Source organism: Pagrus major, chromosome 6, assembly GCF_040436345.1.
Source record: "Pagrus major chromosome 6, Pma_NU_1.0".
Classification (NCBI taxonomy): domain Eukaryota; kingdom Metazoa; phylum Chordata; class Actinopteri; order Spariformes; family Sparidae; genus Pagrus; species Pagrus major.
The window spans coordinates 7,470,925-7,494,477 of record NC_133220.1 but is presented as its reverse complement, the minus strand read 5'-3'; the positions used below and the strand labels follow the sequence as shown (position 1 = coordinate 7,494,477).

The 23,553-nt window shown below is 40.2% G+C and overlaps 2 protein-coding genes across 2 annotated transcripts in view; one reads left to right on the top strand and one right to left on the bottom strand.

Moving 5' to 3' along the window:
- cenpp (centromere protein P) overlaps window positions 1–23,553 on the top strand; it is a 90,056-nt gene that overhangs the window by 59,001 nt on the left and 7,502 nt on the right. The window lies entirely within an intron of this gene.
- On the bottom strand, window positions 1,083–23,464 carry ecm2 (extracellular matrix protein 2, female organ and adipocyte specific). Its single transcript, XM_073467415.1, has 13 exons — window positions 23,242–23,464; window positions 19,156–19,287; window positions 18,126–18,278; window positions 13,791–13,979; window positions 10,931–11,403; window positions 10,264–10,564; window positions 9,611–9,726; window positions 9,361–9,496; window positions 8,115–8,272; window positions 7,114–7,253; window positions 6,858–6,970; window positions 5,769–5,982; window positions 1,083–3,378 (listed from the first exon to the last, which is right to left on the bottom strand). The coding sequence occupies exons 2-13, from the start codon at window positions 19,283–19,285 to the stop codon at window positions 3,210–3,212; spliced, it is 2,292 nt and encodes a 763-aa protein (XP_073323516.1). The 5' UTR covers window positions 19,286–19,287; window positions 23,242–23,464; the 3' UTR covers window positions 1,083–3,209.

Sequence of the window (23,553 nt, the reverse complement as noted above, 5' to 3'; positions counted from 1 at the left end):
CATGGGACCTTATTTCAGGAGACTTTGTATAATAGTGAATGGAGAGAGACAAATTATTTTTTGATCCCGTTTGAGTTGTGCCATGAATCACACACGTTTGTCAATTTAAAAGATCATTTTCCAAGTCAAGAAAGTCACAGTTTGTCATAAATAAAGTAAAATACCATCTATTGTTGTATTAAACCGCTCAGTGAACTATGTCGTCTCACTCGACATACGTCACCAACACCAACATGACCGCCAACTCGGCACAGAAAAGGTACCAAACAAAGATGAAAATCACAGTAAATCTAGTCATATTGACAACTGCAGTTAAGTGAAAGGAGAGTTAGTCAGTCCTGTAAGATGCTAATATATAGGAGAAGCTTTATAATGTTTAAGTCACAGGTTACAGTTTTTCTGAAATAAGGTCCCATGAGGGAAACAGGAAGGAACGTGACTTCAGTTCTCTATGCAAGCAGATCAAAGGACAAAAGGAGTTACCAGTTTGTAAATGTTGTCAGTTGGACAGTAATGTACAGTATAGGTCATAAATAAATTTATCAGAAAAAATTATGTACTTAATTTGTCCACCAGAGAGCACTGACAAGTTCATCATTACACTGTAAAATGTCCTGCTAACTACATATGTTGGTCCCAGTATGCATTTATTTTTACAAATTTATATCGACACAACATGTCAATCAGAGTTTCCAAGCATCAGTATCTGTATTCAGCCTCAAAAACCGAGTTATGGTTGAGCTTTACTTATGTTCCACTCAGATGCACGGCAAATCAAAATGGACTTCTCAACAACAAGAAGGAGCTCATACGCAGTTGATCGCAGGTAGACACGTACAGTCCCAGTTACTGCATAGATGCCCTTGCAGACCCTCCCAGTTACAAGGATGCCTTGTTGCTTTATATTTGAGTTTACATGGTAATGCCATTTGAAACATAATGAACATGACGTGCGTGTCCCGATTATACTTTTATCTTAGTATTATAGTGACCAGAAAATGTGACGTGTTAATCCTGAAGTGTTTCTATTCAAATGGATAATGAATGTAGAGAGTGAGACTTCATCAATAAGGCAGTAAAAGGAACATTGTAAAGTTTATTTGAGTTTTGCACTGTAACATTGTGATAATCCATAGTGTATATAAAATCAGATAAACATTCTTTCGTATGATTTATGCTTGTTGGCCAGCCAAGAGCAAAGTGAAGGGCAGATGTATTTCAATTCAAAAGTTCAAATTCATGTTTTCAAGTCATTTTTGGTATTTGTCATAAAACAAAAAAAAAGTTCTTCAATGTAAATTTAACTTAGATTTTTGGGCAAGCTGTACCTCTAGTCAATACTCTTTAAAGCAATAGTATAATCTGTAAGTACTGAAGGAGCATTTAATCAACATCTCTGCACATACATAAAGAATTTACTCTCCCAAGCTGCAGAAGCCTTCTTTCATCCACTGTCAGTGCTGATGTTGACTTAATAATACATGCCACTACAGTTACACAGGTTGTTACACAGGTTGATTGAGCCACAGTCTGGTTAAATTATGTTTCTGTGTTGAGGTATATGGAGCAGATAATTGAAAGAAAACTTTTAAAATGGGAATTTATAGTAGTGAAAATACTTCCAGAGCCAGTGGTTCCTCCCTCAGCTCACCTCTGTTCTGCATGAGGAGAGTTCTTGGAAAGACCTTCACTATAAAAGGCGTTTGTTAGAGAGTTCTCCCAGAATTTTTCTTTTCCTCAGACCTCATAGTCCACATACTGCAGCTATACTCACCTCCAATAACTCTATAGCAAACTTTCTGCTAACTGGGATCCCCACTCAACAATGCACGTAATCCACGTAAACACACCAGCTGCACAGAAATCGTCTGTTTTTTATTCAGTAATGAGGCGAAGCGAAATAGATGTCAGCTGAATGTAATAGTTATTCAAGTATGTGTGGCCCACCGTCACTCTACAGTATATTACCAAGTGAGTATGACCTGATCATACAAGTCCGATACCTGCATTTATTGTTGTGGAGCCATTAATAGGTAAAATATGACACTGTACTTTAAAGAAAAACCTACGCCATATAGTGAGACCCCCTTGCATCAGGAATAAATCTGTGTTATTGCGCCAGAGGAAGTTACTTGTGTACACAAGTAGACAGAAGCTAGTTAGAAATGTAAAAGTGCAGATTAATCTATAGAATAACATATACAATTTGATCTCACTCCAAGAGACTCACTGTTGCACCAACTACGGTCCAAAGAGAGATATGTCTATGGTCAGTAAATTAAGTTTAACGGTATAAAACCTTTTTTTTTTGTTTGCCTTTTAAAGACATTATACGCATTAAAAGATATTCAAATGGTTCAAACCAGTGGGTTTCTTTAAAAGGAATAAATGAGCTTCATTTTTGGCAAATTTTGCCAGCCCTATCATTTTCGGTCTCTTCAACTGTAAGAGGGATGAACTTGCCAACAACTCTCCTTTAGCTGGTTTTAATCTTTAACACAAAGTCCTTGAACGATGTGTCACATGCAATCTCACTACTTACAGTCCTTTTCGTGTCAGGGTGAAAGAAAGCGCTGGAAGAAACAGAGCTGAGAAATGGAACATAAAGGTAGTGAGGTTGTTAAAAATAATGTGTTGGGCTTGCGGTCTCACTTCATAGAATTCTTTCCATTTCTTTATTAGCATTTTCATTTTACTTCGTATGGTGCTGGAATTCTTTCCGTTTTAGAGAGTTTAACATTTCATTAAAGAAGACAGATGTGTTTAATTTTGAAGTCTGAAGGTGTTCTGTCACCTTCACACCAGTTTAACTTGGGCCAGGCAACACTGCAAAACTACTTACCAGACCTTAAACGGTGTACTGGGGCTAGAGAAGATAAAGTCTTACTTTATGAAGCTCTTAATGGTTCAGTCCAAGGATATGACACTGCAGTACATTCCCATAAGGCGTATTACATCAGCAGAAACTGTGTTTTGACAGTTTAATTCCTCTTTTTTTTTTTTCCATGTTTAACCTTTACATCAGACACGTGAGAGCCTCTTTTTTTTTAGTGTGATTTAAAAAACATAACATTTGAGGAGAGGCTAGTGAGAAAAAATATATCTTCTAGGATTTGACTTTTCTTGGCACATTAAAAACCAAAATCTTTGTCCTCATGTTTCTGATGGTTTCAAGTGTCTTTTATTTTTGCGTTTCGTGTGAACTCAGGTCACTTGGTTTTCTGGGGTTTTAAGATCACACTTGAGGAAGAGCGTACACAGGAAAAGGCTGTCGGTGAGATCTTCTGCGGGTCGATGTAGTTGTTTTCCAGCCTCAGGGCCACCAGACTGGCGTCTCCACTGTGGTTCGGGTCGCAGATGCTTTCGTCAGGGATACTCCTGGAAGACACAGTATCAGGATGAAGTTAGATATACATTTTTGTTATTATATCTAGAATTAGTTATTATTTCAAATGATCAATTAATCATTTGGTCTATAAAATGTCAGAAAATTGTCAAGAATCAGTCATAATTATGTGAATCTCTTTAGATTGCATTTTCTGTCAACAGTGTCCAAATGTGTTCAGTATACAATCACATAAGACAAGAAAAACTTCACATTTGAAAAGCTGTAACAAAGTAATGTTTGGCTTTTTTTGCTTGAAAAATGATTCAAGCTATTAATTGATTATCATAGTAGTTGGCATTGATTGTGTCTTGAATGACTATCTGACTAATCCTTTCAGTTCTATCTAAGACTACAGCCTCAGCTAATGAATTTTAAAATTCAATCAGAATTATTCTTGTCAGGAGCAACATTTGTTTATCAATCTAGCCAATTTTGTATCGCAGACAGTTAATACTGATGATGGAGTTCCAGACAACATTATCAGTCAACATAATGCCATTCATTCATTCATATCATTTATAACCCCAGCTCTTATTGCCTCTCACTGATATTAATATTTGGATGTGAAAAAATAAAAATAAATGACTAAGACAGAAATTCTACTTGTTTAACGGAAAACAGAAAGAGATATTCTGCACTGTAGGTTTGGCTATCTGTCAACACAGATTAAGACACAAATTACTGATCTGAAATGATTTGGACTTATATATTTTATATATTTTAGAAAGGTCACAAAAACATCTGTGACTTTTATGTCATAATGACACTGAAATGCTGATAGCTGCTTTTATTACAAGTCATAGATTACTTCAATCCTCTTTTTACCAAACTACCTAAAATCAGTCAGTAGCATTCAAGAATTAGACAACACACTCCAAAATGTGTTCATAATTCCCTACAGGTTGTGCAGTGGCTGTATTTTTTAGAACAGATTGTAAAGCCATCCTTCTTGTTTTGAGGTGTTACATTACCTTATACTTTGTTTTATCATCTCCTTGTATGTGTTTGATTACTTTTTCAATGAATGTTTGAATCAGAACTCTCGGACTCTCTTCCACTGCTTTCTTTTAGAAAATCCTAATGTTTCCTACATGAAAAGAATTGCATTGGTATTTTATAAAAATAATTTCAAGGCTGTTTAACCCTGCTTAATCTTACTTTCAAGTTTTTATTCTTTGCCACTCATTTATTTTTCCTATACACTGTAGGTTATTGTTCCTGTTTTGTACTGTACAACATATGTTAAAATGATCTGCAGAATTAGCTCAGTGGCTGGTTAGTTTACTACCTGAAGAGATGGCCAACTTGGCAGCGCAGATGGAGCTTAGTGCAGTGTTTAAATTGTAAAACTGCTTTGACATAAACCCCTGCTACAACCTGGACCGCTGTGTGTACCACACATGGACCTGTGAGTGAGTAAGAGGTGATTCAGGGTGACTCTCAGGTGGAAATATGAATCAACGTGTTTTGATTCCTCGTTGTCAAGACAACTCTCCGTCCAGTGAACTTTCAGCTTTAATATTGTCTGGCGGACTGTGATGAATGAGTCAGTCGTCTGGTCAGGCTCTGGTCTGTTGTGGGACTCTTGGTTGTTCCTTGTCTTCTGTCTTTCATCACCTGGTTTTATTGTTTTTCTGTATGAGGCTTCTGCTACTTAAATCAAAGGCAAGGTCCTTTTTTTTATTCTTGTCTTTTGAGTCTGAGGGAGAACATTTCTGCCCTTATTCTCATTGTGCAATAAATAAATAAGATATACCAATATTTACATTTTTGTTTGATATGTTTATTGATAATTCCTGACCTGTTTATTACTAATTAACTACCAATTAACTTGCAGTGATACTATTATACTGATTAAGATCAAGTTAATACATGAGATTTATGAATACAGTATGATCCCAGATCTCAGCTATTAATTTGGTCAAATCAAGCCATCACTTATACAACCAAAATCACTAATCAGAAATGTTCTTCTTCTTCTTATACAATCTGTACAACATATGAAAATCTCTATCCTGAGACACGTGTCTTGTGCATATTATGATAACTAGTAGAAATCATGGAAATGTGAAAATGGGCTTCAAGTTCTGATAAATTTGGAATTATCCTTGAGTTGTGGATCCCCTGTGATAGGTTGATGACATTCACAGAAACTACAGTGCCTGTGTGTTGGGATGGACTTCAATCCCTGTGACCATGAACAGGATATGTGGGTTGGAAAATGTGATGGATGAAAAATACGTAAACTGAGATCCTGATATTTCCCAGAAATTATCATCATAATCTACATGCAGGAACATGGAAATTTTAGTCTTGATATCTTGCCTGGAAGAAGAACTTTTGTCTGTTAGATGGATATTTGTGGATGGTGACTTCATACCTGATCTTGTTATTGTTGAGTCTGAGAAAGTGTAGGTTGGTCATCTCGTTGATGCCAGACGGCACAGTGATCAGCTGGTTGTGATCCAGACACAGTTCCACCATGGAGTTGTACGAGCCGAAAAACGACTCGGGTTCGATTCCCTCTCCATCCAGTTTATTGTAGGAGAGGTAGAGGTACTCTATACCGGGGTCCATGTGGGCAAAAACATAACCTGCGGAGGGATGGAAGGAAACAATTTCACTACATGTGTGTTTTTGTACTGTCTGCCAGCAATTGATTTGATCATCTGATTGATGGGCTATTGAAGTAAGAGATTTTGGGACAAAGATGATGGAACTGATATTGTTGATAATTATCTTTCACATTGCATGAAAATGAGATATGATGTCTGACAGAGAAGCCAGTTCCCCCTGGGCCTGGAAAAAGCCAGTCAGTTTCTAAAAACTGTGTCCAGCTTTTCAACTCACATTGTTTGCTCCACTGCACTCTGATTTGTTATTTTCCTATAATCTTTTTTTTAATATTTATAATGTTTCTTGTGCTGTTTGACTGTATTTCCCCATTTCTACAAGACGATAAGAAATCTTCTCATTATCTTCCTCTTCAATCTTCTGACTCAGACTTGGCCAGTTCTGAATGACCTTCTTTCCTGTTAATTAAGAAGATGAAAATGCTAGTTCCCCAACTGGCATTTTCTGTTGTTCCTCTTAAAAATTGGTCCGTAAACTGTAGTAAGTGCTGTGTTGTTGGAGTCATCGTTGTCTTGTGAAGTGACATCGTATCAGCTCAACCAATCACAGTCAACAGCTCAGCAGCCAACTCCAGAAAGTACCTTGAACTTGAGTTTAGTGCCCAAATTTAGTTCTAGGAGGAACCCATCCGAAAGCATGCAGAGAACAGTGGAAACAAAAACAGAATCAAAGAAAGTGAGTACTTAATAAAAGTTATGTTATATTGTTATAATTGTCCTGTCTATCAACTACTACTTGATGTGCAGATGGAATTTTGTTTGGGCCCAAAAGTTGTTGAAGAAGTCCTCCAACATTTAAACCCCTCCCATTTGCTACGTATCAACACTTCCTTTACCTGGTATCCTCTCTATGTTGTTTCCCACCAGCACCAGATGCACCAGAGATCTGGGTAGGTAGGATGGAACCAGGTAAAGGTGATTATGTGAAAGGTCGATGGACTCCAGATTTCTGTACAGAAGCAAAAAGATAAGGGAAGGTGGGATTTATTAGAAATAGAAATGAGAACATACATAGTGATTGTTAAATTGTTGGTAAATTTCTGTAACCCTGAAGAATGATGGGTGATAGTGACAGCTCTCTTTTTGACTGACCTGTGGTTGAACCAGGCCATCGGGGCAATCCTGGTCTCATCCAGCCTGTTGTGTCTCAGAGAAACTACGTTCAGACTTTGGGTCTGATTGAAAACTGTCTCTGAGATTTCCTCAATCAGGTTGTTCTCCAAGTACAGCTCCTGAAAGACAGCCAGAGCAGAAAAAAGAAACCAAATGTTTGATATCATGCGAGGCAAGAAAAATGTTAGGATTTGTGGAAACTCGTGGACAATTACTAGAATGGAATTGTTCCCAAAGTGTTGTACGTTTTTACTTTTTAATGAAAGCAATAGTGGGAGGTTACGAGTTTGTCATTTAACAGTTGTGTTAACTGAGTGCTTTTGGTTAAGAGATCTTGGCGGACAAGTCAGTGGTTTGTTGGGACTGTTTCAGGTTGTAAACCTGTAATCCACCTCAAAACTAAATTCACGTTTGTTCTACCTGTCTTTGTTAAAACTGGTAACCTAATCAACAGACAGGCTGGGAATGAACACCAGACACATACTGAGACATTGTGGGTGTTACTCTAAATCATCCTTAAATCATGATCATTATCACTGTGGGCTTTACAGTCCAATAAATCCTGAAATCCAAGACCTAATTAGGACTTCACTTAAACTACTGCTGACAAGAAAAGTTTTAGATTTACAGGGTGTGTGTAGAAACTCTTCAAGGTCATAATGTAAGGTTGGTTTTTAGGGTGGATTTACAGCAGCAGCATGTCGCTGGTGTTCTCCACGTTTTGTGGTTAACCAGAGGCCGTAATTACAAGTTGGGTGGACTGGTTTCCCACAGGTAAAGGCAGAGTTTACTCAGTGGTGAAGTCTTAAACATCAGAGCCAAAAGGAAAATACTAACGCATCAGCAAACCTAAATTCCTGACTGAATGACTAACTGCTGCTCAGGAGGCCTCTGATAATGTGACTGAATGCCTGATAGATTTTATTCAAGTCTATATGTTGGGGGTGGATGTATAAGAGCCAGAGAGATACAGTTCATACCAGCAATGTCATGGGAAGGCCCTGTGGTATGGTCCGGAAGTGGTTTCTGCCCAGTCGGAGGTAAGAGAGCTCGATGAGGGGAGAGAAGGCCAGAGGATCTACATTCCCCTCACTCAGCAGATTTGCCTCCAACTCCAGAATCACGAGGCTGCTCAAATCTGAAAGATTGAAAATAAATAAATGTCACTGTCACACAACTGGAAACTTGTCAGTGCAGCCAAGACACATCTGTTAGACTGTAATAGTCAAACAGCTGATCCGTCAAACAGACCTGCAGATTCTCATTTCATTGTGTAGAGCTGAACAGTTCAGATGTATTTGTATCAAATGTATTTGATGAACAAAACAATGCACAGAAAACGACCATTTGTGAGTTACGTAACACAAAAGATGATTGAAGAGTAAAAGCCTGAAGATCAAGGAGCGTTTGGGCTTCATCCATCATGGGTCTCCTACATGTTTCTTCACAGACAGCTGTCATTTTATTGGTTGTGCATTGAAAGGTCACCAACAAACAAGATCAAAGTTGATCTTGTCGAGTTTGTTTTTCACCCAAAAACAAAAAATGCCCAACACAGGGTTTCCAAAGCCTTCAACCAAATGACAAAGTTGAAACTGATCGAGCTTTTAGCAAAACTTTGAGGTGCACAGTTCCAGCAGCGCTGAAAGTAGAGCTGCCACCAGTTTCTCTCCAGAGAAAAACAAAGCTATTCTACTGCTGATCACACATAGAGGTCCTAATTGGTTCGATGTTGAAATTACACTTTGAACATTTGCAATTTTCAAATATCAAGAACCATGATTATAATCAGGCCTTTTCATCTTAAGAGAGCAAGATTTTAGTTGACAACCTGGGATATAGACCAGATGAAATAATGATTGTCACTGCCAACTTTAGTCAGCTGTACTTAATTAACATTATCTCAGGGAGTTGGCCAAACTAAAAAATTAAACTCCCTAGCGTCGTCTGGTTAATGTCTCTGCCTGCTGTCTGTCCTGCACTTGGACCAATAGGGTTTCCTGTAGAAAGACACACTGATGTGTTTCATTTAGACGTTTGCAAAAATCAAGTGAACTGTAAACAGTTCAGAAAGACCAACCGAGTTCTGAGTCTATAAAAAGGGGATTATGTCATGTCATTTTGAGACAGGTTTTGTTAAGTGTTAATGACTGGCAGCTTGGCTGAGTGTTTTGTGACCTTAAAGCTGATGTCAGTATGTTGGTGTATTATGGGATGCTGTGGTACCTCGGAAGCTGGTTTTTTTTATTTTTCTCAGTTTGTTCTCATTGATCTTCAGCTCCTGGATGGTGGGTGGAAGGCCTGAAGGCACGGCTTCTAGAAGGTTCCCGTCCAAGTACAGACGCCTTAGCATCTTCAGAGGCTGACACACACACATACACACAGATACTGGTGATACTGGAAAGTATTTAATGGTTGTGTGTGCAAAGTTTCTGTTTCTTCATTAATCGTGTAAAAGTTGGCTTTTATGTCTTACTTTAAAGGCTCTGGCATCAATGCCGGCAGAGGTGAGTTTGTTTTTCTTCAGGTTGATCCATTCCAGGTTGGGGATGCCATTAAAGGCTTCAGCTGGGATGCTGCTGATGTTGTTTCCTGCAGGTTAGAAGAAACTTAGTCAGTTAACACTAAGAGCAGTAAAATTTTCCGTGCCTCATATGTGTTTCAAATCATTGACTGTGTTTCTCAGTTGGTTCGTGTTTATTATAGGATTTTGCCTCAGTATTTTTTTTATAATTCTGATTCCAGGTAGTTAAAATGCCTAAATTTGGTAAGCTGCAGATCTAACAAATTTTTAGTTTGGTCCGGTCTGATAAGTAATGATCATTCAAACAATCATGATTTGACATTTGTTGGGGTCTGTACCAAAAAAACTTGTTTTGTTTTTTTATTTGTGAACAAGATTTTTATGCGAGGGCATCTCTGCAGCATTAAAGTAGTTCTTCATCATACTGTTTTGGCAATTTGGATATTGCACTTGATTTGATAATATTTCGATTAATTGTGCAGACCTTATCTAGTTAATGATTAATATGTACCCTCACACTACTGGTGTATGTGTTAAAGTGCTAAATATTCTTCATACACTGGGTGGAGCTCTCTCCAGCTCGTCTTGTCGCTGTCTTAACTTACCCTCCAGACTGAGAGATTTGAGCTCAGGTATGGCCAGAGGAGGAAAGTAGATTAGTTTGGCGTTGTCACATGTCAAAGTGACATCAGAGATGTCGCAGCCTGGAGGGAGGCCTCTTCTGTCCTCATCCCCATCCTCCTCCACCTCCTCTGCCTCCTCTGCCTCTGTCTCCCTCAACTCGTCCTCAGTCGAAGCAGGAGGTCTTGGGATCGGAGCAGGGAGGAAGTCTGGTTCCTCAGGTTCTTCAAGTTCTTTTGTGGGCATCTGAAACACATCTCCTCTCAGCCACACCTCTTCCTCCTCCTCCTGCCGCTCCTCCAACTGCTCCTCTACCTCCTCCAGCCGCTCCTCCTGCCGCTCCTCTACCTCCTCCAGCCGCTCCTCCTGCCACTCCTCTACCTCCTCCAGCCGCTCCTCCTGCCACTTCTCTAAGTCCTCCTGCCGGTCCTCCAGCTGCTCATCTACCTGCTCCTGCCGCTCCTCTACCTCCTCCAGCCGGTCCTCCAGCTGCTCATCTACCTCCTCCTGCCGCTCCTCTACCCCCTCCAGCCGGTCCTCCAGCTGCTCATCTACCTCCTCCTGGCGCTCCTCTACCTCCTCCAGCCAGTCCTCCTGCCGCTCCTCTACCTCCTCAAGCAGCTCCTCTACCTCCTCCCGCCTCTTCTCTACCTCCTCCAACCACTCCTCGTCCTCCTCTTCGACGAAAGCCAGTAACCCTTCCCTCAATATCTCCTCCTGCCTCCTCCTTTCCTCCTCTAGCTTCCTTTCCTGCTCCCATGCTTGTCTCTCTGCTGCCTCCTTTCGCCTTCTGTCTTCCTCCTCCAGTCTCTTCCTCTCCAGCTCCTCAATCTGCCTCCTCCACTCCTCCTCCTCTTTAACCACCTGCAGCCTCAGTGCTTCCTCCTCCTCCCTCCTCTTCTCCTCTACTATTTTCCTTTGTCTGTCTGCCTGCTCCTTCCTTTGCTTCCTCCTCTTTTTCCTCGCCTCATCCTTCCTCCTCAGGCGCGCCTCCTCCTCGTGGTGCTCCACTTCCTCTCGCCAGAGGATCTGCTGGATCTCCTCTTGGGTCAGTGGAATCACGGACTTGTCAGGGTCGTTGTGAACTGGGGAGTCACCAGAAATGTCAAGGCTGAGGTCAGGGTCTGGGGTGGGTGTAGTAGGGTGATGTGGGAGCAGCCAATCAGGGGGCAGGAGGTGGTCAAGTGGAAAGAAAAAGGTGACAGTGTAGAAAGATGGAAGACAGGAAAGGGGATAGAAATAAGCGAGTAGAGAAAATGACAGAGGGAGAAGCAAGAAAAAGGAGAGGAAAAATAAAGAAAGCTAAAAGAAAGTGATTGAGGACAGAGATGGAGGTTGGTGAGGACAGACAGACAGACAAGAGGTGGACAGACAGAGACGGCTTTGTGTTAGCGTTGTAGACAGACAGGCACAAGACCAGCTTGTTGTAGCTACAGAGCGGACTGCTGCTGTAGACCAGTCTGGACTAGATCCCATTGAACACTATTATGAGCACAGTCAGGTAAAGTTGGTCTTTTTGTTTGCCCATGTTTTTTAACATCTGATATTGAACGTAAATTTGATATTTATTTGATTGAATTTGGACCAACTTTAGCTCACGTGTCTCACCAAATGCTGTTTTATACTCATAGAAATATGTCCCAACACGGACGTCCAGTAAATATTACACGAAAAACACTGAACTTGTCTCGTCTTTCATGAATGTCTTACTTATATTATATTTTTGATCCATGGAGGTTTTGTATTTGTGAAACTTTGGTGCCCTGGCCCTAGTTCTATATTACATCTATGGATATTGTAAGGTCATAAGCATGCTTCATTGCTTTGCTGAACTTTTTCTTACTTCCTTGGTGATTCTTAATTTCACCTACAAAACTCTGATTGGCGCGATTGTTTTTTCAACTGGTAAAACGACTGTCAAAGAGCAGAAGGACAGACCTAATTGAATAACTGAACAAATCAGAGATGTGAGCAGTGGTTCAGAGGTCCTTTCGCAAAGTTGTTTCCTGACAGAATACCTCAGTGTCACTTAATAAACAAATCTTTCTGAGTATAAAACAACTTTTAGTGTTTTACCTTTACAGTTAACTCCATACATACACAAACATCATTTATACACAGTGAACAGTTTACAGATACGTATTTGTTTCTATGGTTAATGCCATCAGGTTAATGCTGTAATTATCAACATACAGTGATAAGTCCTCAACAAAATGATTTTGAGGTTCTCTCCTGCTTCACCTCCATACATGCACATAGTGACTGTGCAGTGTATGACTGTGAGCAATGAGTCAGTTACTGTCAATTCAACTGCTGTAATTTATTCCGATAACTTCACAGTGGGTGTACAGACAGGTTTCCTGTTTACAATAAAGGATGCACGCACAGCAAGGAGGGAGAAAAGTCAGTGCCAGCAAGTCATGATTGGTTAAAAATGGAAAATTGCAGTATTCAAAAACTATTTGGAGGAAAATTTATATGTAAAACAAGTAGTGAGAAATTAAATGAAGTTCCTGCTTTTCCCCATCAAATTATGCCAGATGTCTTAATGCAAAAACCCAGAAGGTTAGATGACTGGGGTAATGAACTCTACACACCTGTTGGTGATGTTTTTCTATGAGGACGTAATGCATTTTCTATCCAAAACCATCAGTCTGCCACCTCTATCAGCTGTCAGGAAGCCCCACAGTGAAACATTAAACGTATAAAACAGAGGCTGACTAACGTTTGCACTGCTCAGCTCCTACACAGCCATAAACACAGAGTAACAGTATGAGCTGTCTGACTGTAAAACAGGTGTTTCTTCTTCACCTGGTTTTGTACAAAACAATCTACCATCTTATTAAAGTCCAAGGTCAGAGCCCTGGACTTAAGGTGGGCGATAGATTATGAGATGATAATAGCTATTATCCACTCTGAGCTAACATGGGGGTTTCCTTCTTGGAATAGCGGGCAATTACTTTGTCATTTGTGCGGATCATAGCACAAAACAACTTTTGGTGTTAACGTCCCCATAAACTCACACTGATTTTGGTTTGTTTTCTGCCTCCAGCATGTGCACACATCTCACTGTAATGTTGCTCTTCAACCTTTCTATACGTCTTTTCAGATTCAGGTGTACATCCAGTCTTAATTTTGCTGAGATTGAATTGACAGTAAAGTGAAACCAACTCTGGACATTTTGAAAACAACATGTGGTATCTCCCAACATACAGACATGTTAAATCTTTCACAACATGTGTGTTGATCTGACCCAAAATGTGCTATACACATTTTTTTAAAGCCATGATGGAAACAGGAAGCAACATGCTGAGGCCTCAGAGATGGAGACTGGTCCTTTGATTTTTTTCCAGGAGGTGACTGAACAATCTAACCATTAAATTTCAACGTTATTATGATGTCAGGTGTTGAATGAAACCCTTCAAATGCTGGTACTGATTGTCAGAAACATTGCTCATCTCTGTAGCCTCTCGATGTTGCACCATGGCATTGCCACATGTTGTGTTTCTACCTGACTCCATGCAGACGGGGCAGCACTCCCCGGCGGGGGTGAAGGGAAAATGGCAGTGCGTTATGGGACAGGTGATCTCATCACAAACAACCCGCCCTCCAGCACACAGACAAGTCACACAGGGCTTTGGAGACCAGACGGCCAGGTCGAACATGGTCAGGCCCTGGTACACACACTGGCCCTCCTTACCTGAAACAACACACACACACATTACACTTCACTTCAGCAGTTTACAGTAGTTCAAAACGTTTTTAATTTAGGATTTAGGACTGCAGGATAATTTTTTTTATTTCTGTCTATACGATTAAGATGCAAACAAATTAAACATCAGTAATATGGCAGTGGGGCCAACCTGATGTGGGTAAAATCTGAAACACAACAAAGATTTAAAAACTGTTTACAGAGCTTCATATACTCAAAAAAGACACGGACAGTGGATGCCAACAATGGTCCTATTAAGTGCTGATCTTGAACAAAGTTTTATTTCATAGATGTAGGTCTTGTTATTAGCCTAGCCCTACTGTAGTTGTACTACAGCAAGAAGAAAAACCCATCAAAGCTGCTACATCTAAGTCCAAATACTTAGATTTTATTTTATAATTATTAAGCTGGCCAACCACTGTTTTGAGTCGTGTTTAATCCTCACATTTAGCTGGCTGAGAACAGCTAAACTGGTTAAAAGTGGCTAAAATCGTTTCTGGCAGAATCAAGTTTTTCCCCCAGATGACGAGGGGAGTCAGAGGGGGATTAAGACACACAACAAAAATAAAACTGGGGTCATCCTCTGGCTGCCTTGAGAACATTTTGCTTAGACCAGTCAATGTTCAGATGTCTCAAACAAGGCAAATTCAACCCATCAGCGGGTGGGTCACACCTTACATGTCGACCCTTGTCATCCCCCTCAGCAGCAGCAACAACAGGCCCTGCTGAACTAATTGCTGTGTGCGTATAGTCAAATCTGAAGCCTGTACTTTATCATCAGAACCAGACAAAGCAGTGGTTTGTAGCATTTCCACTCCTCCCTCTGCATTAACTCCACCTTCTAACAGGACGAGGCTGTGACTGGTAGTGAGTCAGTAGAAAAGACCGTAAACCACTATGATACAGCAGGAAGAGGCTGTTTGTGTCTATTTTAGGTCTGCCCTGCCTGTCATCTATCCTTTCTAATGGTATGCTCTTTGTTACGTCCATAGAAACACAGGTAGTTAAGAGGCTCAGGTTATTTCTCTTAAATACGGTCTCCTTTATCTCTGTCCTTTTTACTGAGACTGTCACCCTGTCATCTCTGCTGGAGCACACACAGCATCATACTTTAGAGCTTTTCTTTTCTCTCTTCATTGTCGAGTAATTGTAGGGTTTTATATAAATAATACAGCAACCATCAGACTCTCCTCTGGCACCATCTTTCTATTGTCTTAACTTCATTTTTTATGTGTTTTTACTAGCAGTGAAACAATTAGTTGATTGAGTGGCAAACAATGAACTGAAAGCAGTTTTGATAATCTTTGAATGATTTTCAAGCACAAACATCAATCATTCCAGCTCCCAGCATCTCCAGTGAGAGGATTTTCTGCTTGTTTCTGTTTTATATCGCTGTAAAAATCTTTGGGTTTTACACTGTTTGTCAGACAAAGCAAGACATTTGAAGATGACATCTTGGGCTCTGCAAAATAAAGGAGTGCCGAGATTGTTTTTTTATTATCTTGTGTGGATGATGTAATCTACAATTACAATTTAGGGAAAAATCTCATCTTAACTTAGCTGAGGTCTGATGCAGAGAATGATGATAATAGGTATTTCCAGTAAATAATAATTTAGGTAGAAGATGGTGGAAACGCAAACTAAATTGCCAACAAAAATGTACCCTGTAACTTAATCTCTATAATTAGATATCTGCATATGAATACAGAGGATTTTTGTATTGGACAAGTTCTGGTTTCTGTTTGTAGTCTGATTGTAGTTCAAGTATTAATGACCAATCAGGTCCACTTACTAGCTTTTTTTTTTTTTGCAGCTGGCAGGGATAATAATGACGCTTTCTTTACAATCACCTGTCAGACTGTAAGATGAGGTTGAAAGCTACGGTGAAAGACTAGTAGGTTGACCAGCAAAATTTTGAATTAGATAGTCGAAATTGAAAGCTGGTTTTGATCGATTTTCGATTTAGAATGAAAAATCGTGACACCCCCAATGAACAATGAACCCATGTGTAGAAGCTGTGTCCTCGTAGCAGCGACCCTGGGTTTCAATTCCTACATGTGGCTCTTTCCCTGTTTCCTGTCGCTCATCGCCTGTACTGTCCTTCAAATGACACCATTAAAGGGCCAAACAAAAGTAAAGAAATCATGACATCCCTACTCCACAGAGACGAAAGTGATTACTGGAACGGATGCTCCACCCAGTAATTGCGCCTCAGAGAAATACAGCATGCACGTGTTGTCTGCTGGCTGTCAGTTTTCACTGCAGCTCCGCATGGAGAATTAGGTAGTTATTACTTCAACAACAGCAGTGAAACTGTAATTCACAATATGATGGTCAAATTTTCCAATAATCTGGGGTTGACAAGTGTGCCGACCTGAGCAGCTTTAATTATTTGCTTAAAAAGACGGTCGCTTGTCATGTTGATCCGACATCTGTAACTTTCTGTAAACTGGTCTGTGGTCTGTTTGGTTGTTGTTACGTCAGTTTTGCCAGCTTGTCTGAACACAGAGGCATGTTCTCATATCCCAAACAACAGCGAAAACTGAGCCAAGTGGTTTACATCTACATGAAAAGAAAATCCCCCTGCAGCTCCAAACAACAGACATCCACCAACACCACCTTCTCCTCTAATCACATAATGCTGACTTTATTGTTGGAAGCTGAAGGGCTTCCACGTGGCTTTGAGGTTCCTCTTTGGAGTCTCTGTCCTCATCTCTGCGTTGGATATTTTTTAGGACTTATTTTCTACGTGCTTTTCCCACAGATGGTTTTCCCTTCTGTTCATGTTGGAATGTGATGATTTGTCATTACATTACTGAGCTGCAATAACAAGCAGCCTCATTATGAGAACAAGACGAAGCCTCAGAGCTCAGCTGTTCTCCCACTGCGCTCACACATCCTGTTTAAATGAAATGTCCTGTTTTTTATTCCATTAAAGATTTTATTTTCTTGTATTAAGATTTTATTGGCTAGAAAACTCTCATGTGATGTACCACTTAAAAGTGTGAAATGCAAATATACAATCTGTATTTTTTTCCATGTTGGTTTACACATTAAGATCATACGAATACTGAGAAAACCTTGTTAAATTGTGTTTTAAAACTGCACAATTTAATCTAATTGAATGTCCAAAGTTTAAAGCATGTTTTTATTTCCTTGATTAAAACAGGCTTTTGGAGGATTATTGTTGGAGCTATCAAAGATTTAATCTGTACACAGAGTAAAGTCAGGAACACGCTTCTCCATTTGCACATAAACAGACTCACACTGGTGTTACTCAACAAACTTTCACATGATTATTTTCTTTTATACTTTGGGTGTAACATTAATATATCCACTTAATTTCCATTGTTCCATTTCAGGCTCTTTTCAGTCCAACTTGCCTTGACAGGGAGTTGGATCAGTCAGCTTGTTTGATTTGTAGCAGTGTGTTGTTATAAACTATTTTTGAGAAATCGATTGCCCTGTCAACAGAAAAATGACCTGCAGCAACTTTAATTAACAGACTAAATCATTTATCAAGCAAAAATGACAAATATTTGATGGTTCCAGCCATCACGTATAAAGGTTTGGCTTATTTTCTCTGTGTTATATAACTGTAAATTGAACCTTTGGGTTGGTCAGATTTGAAGAAAGAACCTTGGACTGGAAATTGGGAAGGATACGTCCCCTATTTTTTAGGATTAACTGGAAATGATATTATTGAAAGCAGTCATTGTTGCAGCTCTGTTTGGGAGGAATGTTATTCATACGACCCGTCTACCCAAATATCTGTAGTAACGTTAACATGTGTTGAAGTATAATTCCTACACAAAACAACACTTCAGGTTTCTCATCCAGTAATGTGACCACAAAAACCAACAGAGCAAAATGGGATCTTCATAATGATAGGTGGATCAATGGCAAAGCAAACTGTGGTCATCCCTAGGTTTTCACTTTTAGCAGGTGTGTAAACCATCTAATGACAGAGAAATAGGCATGGTTTCTGCAGGCTAAGAAATGTTTAAGAAACTACAACATGGTCAGGATGTCAAAGTGACATTAAACTGTAATTGGTATTAACCCTAAAAAGTCTGACGAGAGCATCTGTAGTAGTTACTGGTCTCACTGGGCTCAGGTATTGGTCCCACTGACCTGGGATAACGTTGTAGCTGGAGTGCTGTTCTTGCAGGTGCTCCAGGTACAAAGACTTTCCTTGGTTTTTCCCAGGCTCCACTGGGATGCCGGGACCAGGAAAAAGTTTAATCTTCAGTGGTCTAGAGTGCCCCGCTTTGGTCTTCCCCTGACCTGCAACACAGTCACATCAATTTTTATCAATCAAGAAACTGCAACACGGCAGACAGATAGTCGCAAGATTCAAGGGATGGTCTTGTTATTACCCAGTGAGCAAAAAGTGGTCTAGATCACGTCTTTTAGACGTCATTTATGGACATCCGAGACGTCTAAAAGACGTCCTCTGGGGAGCCAGAATGAAAGTTTTTTTATATGTCTTTTCTGGACGTTGTATAGACGTTTATATGTCGTTTGTCGACTAACTCTGGCTGTCAGTGGAAGTCCAGATCATAGCCAGTATGAACGTCTATTCTCAACTAATTCTGGATGTCAGTGGATGTCTAGATTATGGCCTGACTGAACGTCTTTTCTTAACGTCATTTATCGACTAATTCTGGCTGTCAATGGACGTCCAGATCATGGCCTGGCCCGACGGACATGATATCAACCTGTTTTTGACGTCCACAGACGTTGCCTTCTCAGTGGGTAGTTTACAGATACATTTTGTCCTTGTTTGTCCCAGGTTTCAAGTAAAAATAAATAAATAAATTCTGTCTCAGCCAAATGAAGTCACAACGTCTACAAGCCGTTCTTGATGGGACTGAATTTCTCTCTTGAGACTGATGATAATGTATTCCCATTTTTATGCAAAGCCAAAGCAAAAAGTTGAATCAGGCATTTAAAAATACATTTTCAGCAAGAAAACAAGGTTGTTCTTTGAGTTGTTGGAAGGCAGTTTTTTCACTTTCAATGGAGCTCTGCTAGCGTTTTCTCCTTCCCGTCTTTGTCCTGGCTAAACACATCCTATATCCGTACTGGACACTGATATGAAACTGAAAACAATCTTCTCAAATAACTGCACAATGGCTAACAAGAAGAAGCAAAGTTTTACCATGTCCGTCCTTCCTCCTCTTCCCCCGGCGAGTCGCGTCCTGGTTGCGAGGTCTGTTCCTGGCCTGGGCGTCCGGGACGGTCAGGGTCACCACCAGCCACAGACTGGCCACCACCAGCCACCACCTCATCCCTGCAGTAATGATAGAAAGTTTTTTTAATACTAGTATCGATACAATACCTCTATGTACTGATCTTTACAAATCTACTTTTTTCAGTACCTCAGACAAGTTTTTCCACGAAACCAAAAGCCAGAGTTCTCAAATGTTAAATGTAATTCAAACTCAAGCAGAGATGCAGTTTTTAATACCCGATGCTACAAACACATCAGAAGGAGACCAGCAGGTTAATCAGACAAAAGGAACATGTAAAACAATTAACTCTTCCGATGGTCATGGTTGGATATTAAACATTCAGAAACGTAGGGGCACCCCGTGGCGTTGGGTTCGAGGCGCTGACCAGGAACCAATATATCCAGGATTTGATTCCGACCGGAGACCTTTACTTCCTGTCGTTCCCTCTCTTTTTCGTCGTTTCCTGTCATCTCTCAATAAAAGCATAAAATCCTGAAGAGGAAAGATTGGTTTTCATGTTTCCTTTTGTTATTAGTATAACAAAAGCTAAAATGACTGGAACCAAACATACAGATCCACATTGATTCTCCACCTGCAGAACAATAGACAGAAGACAAACAGAGATTTTACCTGCAGCAGCTCTCAGACAAAAAGAGCTGTTATTGCTGTCGCTGACACTCATATAGCTCTCTGCTAGGGTCCTAATGGACGGTTCCCTGTGGGTGTGTGTATGTGTGTGTGTAATGACTAGTCTATACACAACAGTCCTGTCATTATTACTGCAGTTATCTGAAGCTAGCACACACCTTCACACACCTGATAGTTTGTCTTCTGTATGATTCTCCCTCTGGATGCAGCAGATTGAACTCTTTCTCTATATAAGCCTCTACAACAACAACAACAAAATCATATTTTGTCACCTAAAGATAATTCTCTCCCAGCTAGTTTTCTTAAGAGTTGGTGGAGACCAAACCAGAGCTAAAGAATGAGTAAATGTTGGACTTCATACAGTGCATAGGACACAAATACAATTTCAATAAGATGATAATGTTGCTCTGTGTCTGATGGATGTAGAAGTAGCAGTGGCAGCAGTTTGCGTTTACCATAATAATGTTATAAGTTGATATCAGTGAGATGACGTCCCCTCAGATCATGTTGATCAAAGACATGTCCGTTTAAGATTTGTTATTTCTGTCAGGCGACTTTAATCTTATCTATGGTTGTTTTTATTCTTCTTCTATTGTTTTTCTGTTCTCCACAAATGTCTGATCATGTGAGAGAGAAAATGTTTTCCTCATAACCTAATCCATAAAAACATAAAAACAATAGTTAAGATATATAAAAATAACCTGTATGTAACCTGTAACCTTTGTGTTGATACAGTTTAATAACAGGCTGAGCCTCAGTTTACTATTTTTATTGTTATATATTTCACTCTCAGAGCACATTTCCACATAATCCTAGATCCTGTGTCTGGTCCTGACTCTGCACTCAGACCTTTAAATAAAATTAAAGCACATGAAATTATCCACAACAGACTGTAATAACTGGTCTCAGATCAGTTGATGGTGCTGACATCAGCCTTCAACTAAAACTTGCTGTAATCCAACTCCAAACATCAACAATGACCCAAACAGCAAACACCTACAGTACTACTAGTCTGCCTTCTAGTGTTTTTGGAAGTTACCAAACAGCTTCAGGTGCATTACCACCACCTTCTGGGCCAGAGTAGAGTAGAGCTGCAACGATCAATCTATTAGTTAGTTATTAGTTGTCAACCATTACATTAAGAGCAGTGCACATATCACATGTCAGGGTCCATGACATCCCCCTACACTGTCATCACATTAATCATTCACATTTTCTTCGTGGATGAAAACAAAACTAAAGTCTGCAGCTCCACAGACTGGAGGTCTGAGCACAACGTCAGCTGGCTCTGAGACCCGACCCCCTCAACTCAGCACCAGCCAATAAGAAACCAGAACTCAATGCTGACTGGGGACAGAGAGAGATCCAGTCCTGAGAAAGAGGAAAGAAAACAGGAGGGAGGGGATAGAAATGGAAAATATTCAGCAGTTCAGTTTCTGGATGAGCAGGCTCAGACGGAGAGACTTCCAGCAGGAACACAGAGGATAAAAATAACCTGGACTCTGTTAAACGAAACCAAGACAGATTTTAAGTTGAAGTTTCTTCTGCTGCTGTTTCTGTTTGCTTCCCTCAGTATTTAACTCAATAACTGGATTCCAGGAAATAGTTCAAATTACTTCTGAACACCACCAACTTCCTCAAGATATGAGTGTTTGTTTTACTTGTCAGTGACAAAAATAAGCCCCAAAACTCCACTTTTAGCACATTTTCTTCACAGTTAAGATTTTTAAATTTCAACTCCACACATATTCTTCTTGTCATTGATGTTTCAAATGTTGCTGTTCTCCCACATTTTTGGGCACCACCCTGATGAAGACAAGATACAGAGAACAGTGAAGCAAAGTGATTTGATTTTGATGAACTTGCACTGAAGCTGAACTTAGTCTCGCTTAGAGAAAGAAAAAGCTTGTTTGAAATAAGTCTATTAACCTCTTCAAGGTTCGTTAGCTCTTCATGTAACAGGCGGACAGTTTAGTTGCTGTTTATCCCATGTATCTTCACACACAGAGTTTCTGTCATGAGTCCTTTAAACAGTTTTATGTGCGATTTGTTTAACAATTGAGTATCTCCAGAGATGTTTGCTGTTAAGACCTTTAAACCACTTTGTAGTGTTTCAGTTTGCTCTGCTGCAGCATTGTGATCTGTATTTTATCATCTTGTTTCATCTTTTGAATATTTCCCGCTCTGATCAACCTTGTGTCGTATCTGACTTCATCTCCACAAACAGTAGTGACTTCCCCGACATGTTAGTCCAGTGTTCTTCATAATGGCTGCTTGTCCTGCTCCATATAAATGCAGTCGTAGTGAGAAGGTGATTACTCTTGTGTTCGTTGTAGTCGTCTTTGTTGTGATGTAACGTCACATCTGCTTGAGGGATCATGTCCAGTGAGCAGAGCTCAAATTTAGTTCCAGGATCTTCTCATCCAATCCAGCAGCGAACAGTGCGAACAGAAGCAGAGACAACTGATAGAAGTGATGTTCCTGTCGTGGAAAACGGCTGATAGGGCCAAGCAGACCTCAAAGAACCAGCGCCGAAGTGTTTGGGCCATTTTGTTTTGTAAAGCTTTGGGTCTCAGGTCGGTTTATGTATCAAATCTGACAGAAGCACTTGGGTTTGGTCCGGTCATGTCTCATAGACGAGGGTGTAGATCAGACTCAGGAACTCTTCAGCGCTGTGAATCTAATTCAACGATCTCATCATAGAAAATGCAACTGACTGACTAACATTTTGCTTTGCTTTGGTAAACGTGCACACGACCAAAGCCTTGAGGAAGCCACTCTGTTGAATGAGGTCATTATTTTCAGTTGAATGTTTTTGAAAAAATCTAAAAAATTATTCTGTTTTTATTTGTTATGATTACTGAGAAATTAGGATCCAGGCTATTTTTGCAAAACCTGAACAAAGATTTAGTTATTGCACTCCTCGAATGTCCTTCTTGTTCATTGTCTGATGTTCTTACACAACAACAGAACATCATCAGGGAGCTAAAAGGAAAGTTTGAGAGTGCTGCATCAAAACCAGGAAGAGAACAGACATACTGATCATTTTAAAAGTTAAGAATCTGCTTCCTTGAGGTCTGTTCTGGTTCGGTTCAGGTCTGGTCTGCGTTTAAATGAACAAATCTTTATCAGGCTTTGTTCAGATCCTTTGAGTCACCGGGAGATTATTTTCTTTTCTTTGTTTGGACCTGTGAGGAAAATCATTTACAGCAACTGAACCAACTGATTACAAATCATCGCAACACAGACAGACAGACAGACAGACAGACAGACAAACAGACAGACGTAGCAACAGACAGACAGATGAACACACAGGAGGGAGGAGCTGAAGACAGACAGACAGAAGGACATTAACTCTACTTTACCAGAAGTTTGAAGGCGGCTGCAGGACTTGAGGCCAAATTCTTCCACCCTCTTTTCTCCTCCTCTGGTTCTGCTGGAGCTCCAGGAGAGGTGTGTGTGTGTGTCGCTGTGTGATGAGACTAACTGTGTGTGTGTGTGTCTTGTCCTTGGTGTGTCTCAGAACGTGGAGCGGTTGTGTGGAGCAGAGCGAGCTAATAGAGCTGTGAGGAAAGCCAGGATTTGTACGGCAGCTGGGACAAAACGAGAGAGTGAGAGAGAGAGTAATAAACAGACAGAGAGAGAGAGACAGGTCTGACATCTGTCTGAAGGAGGAC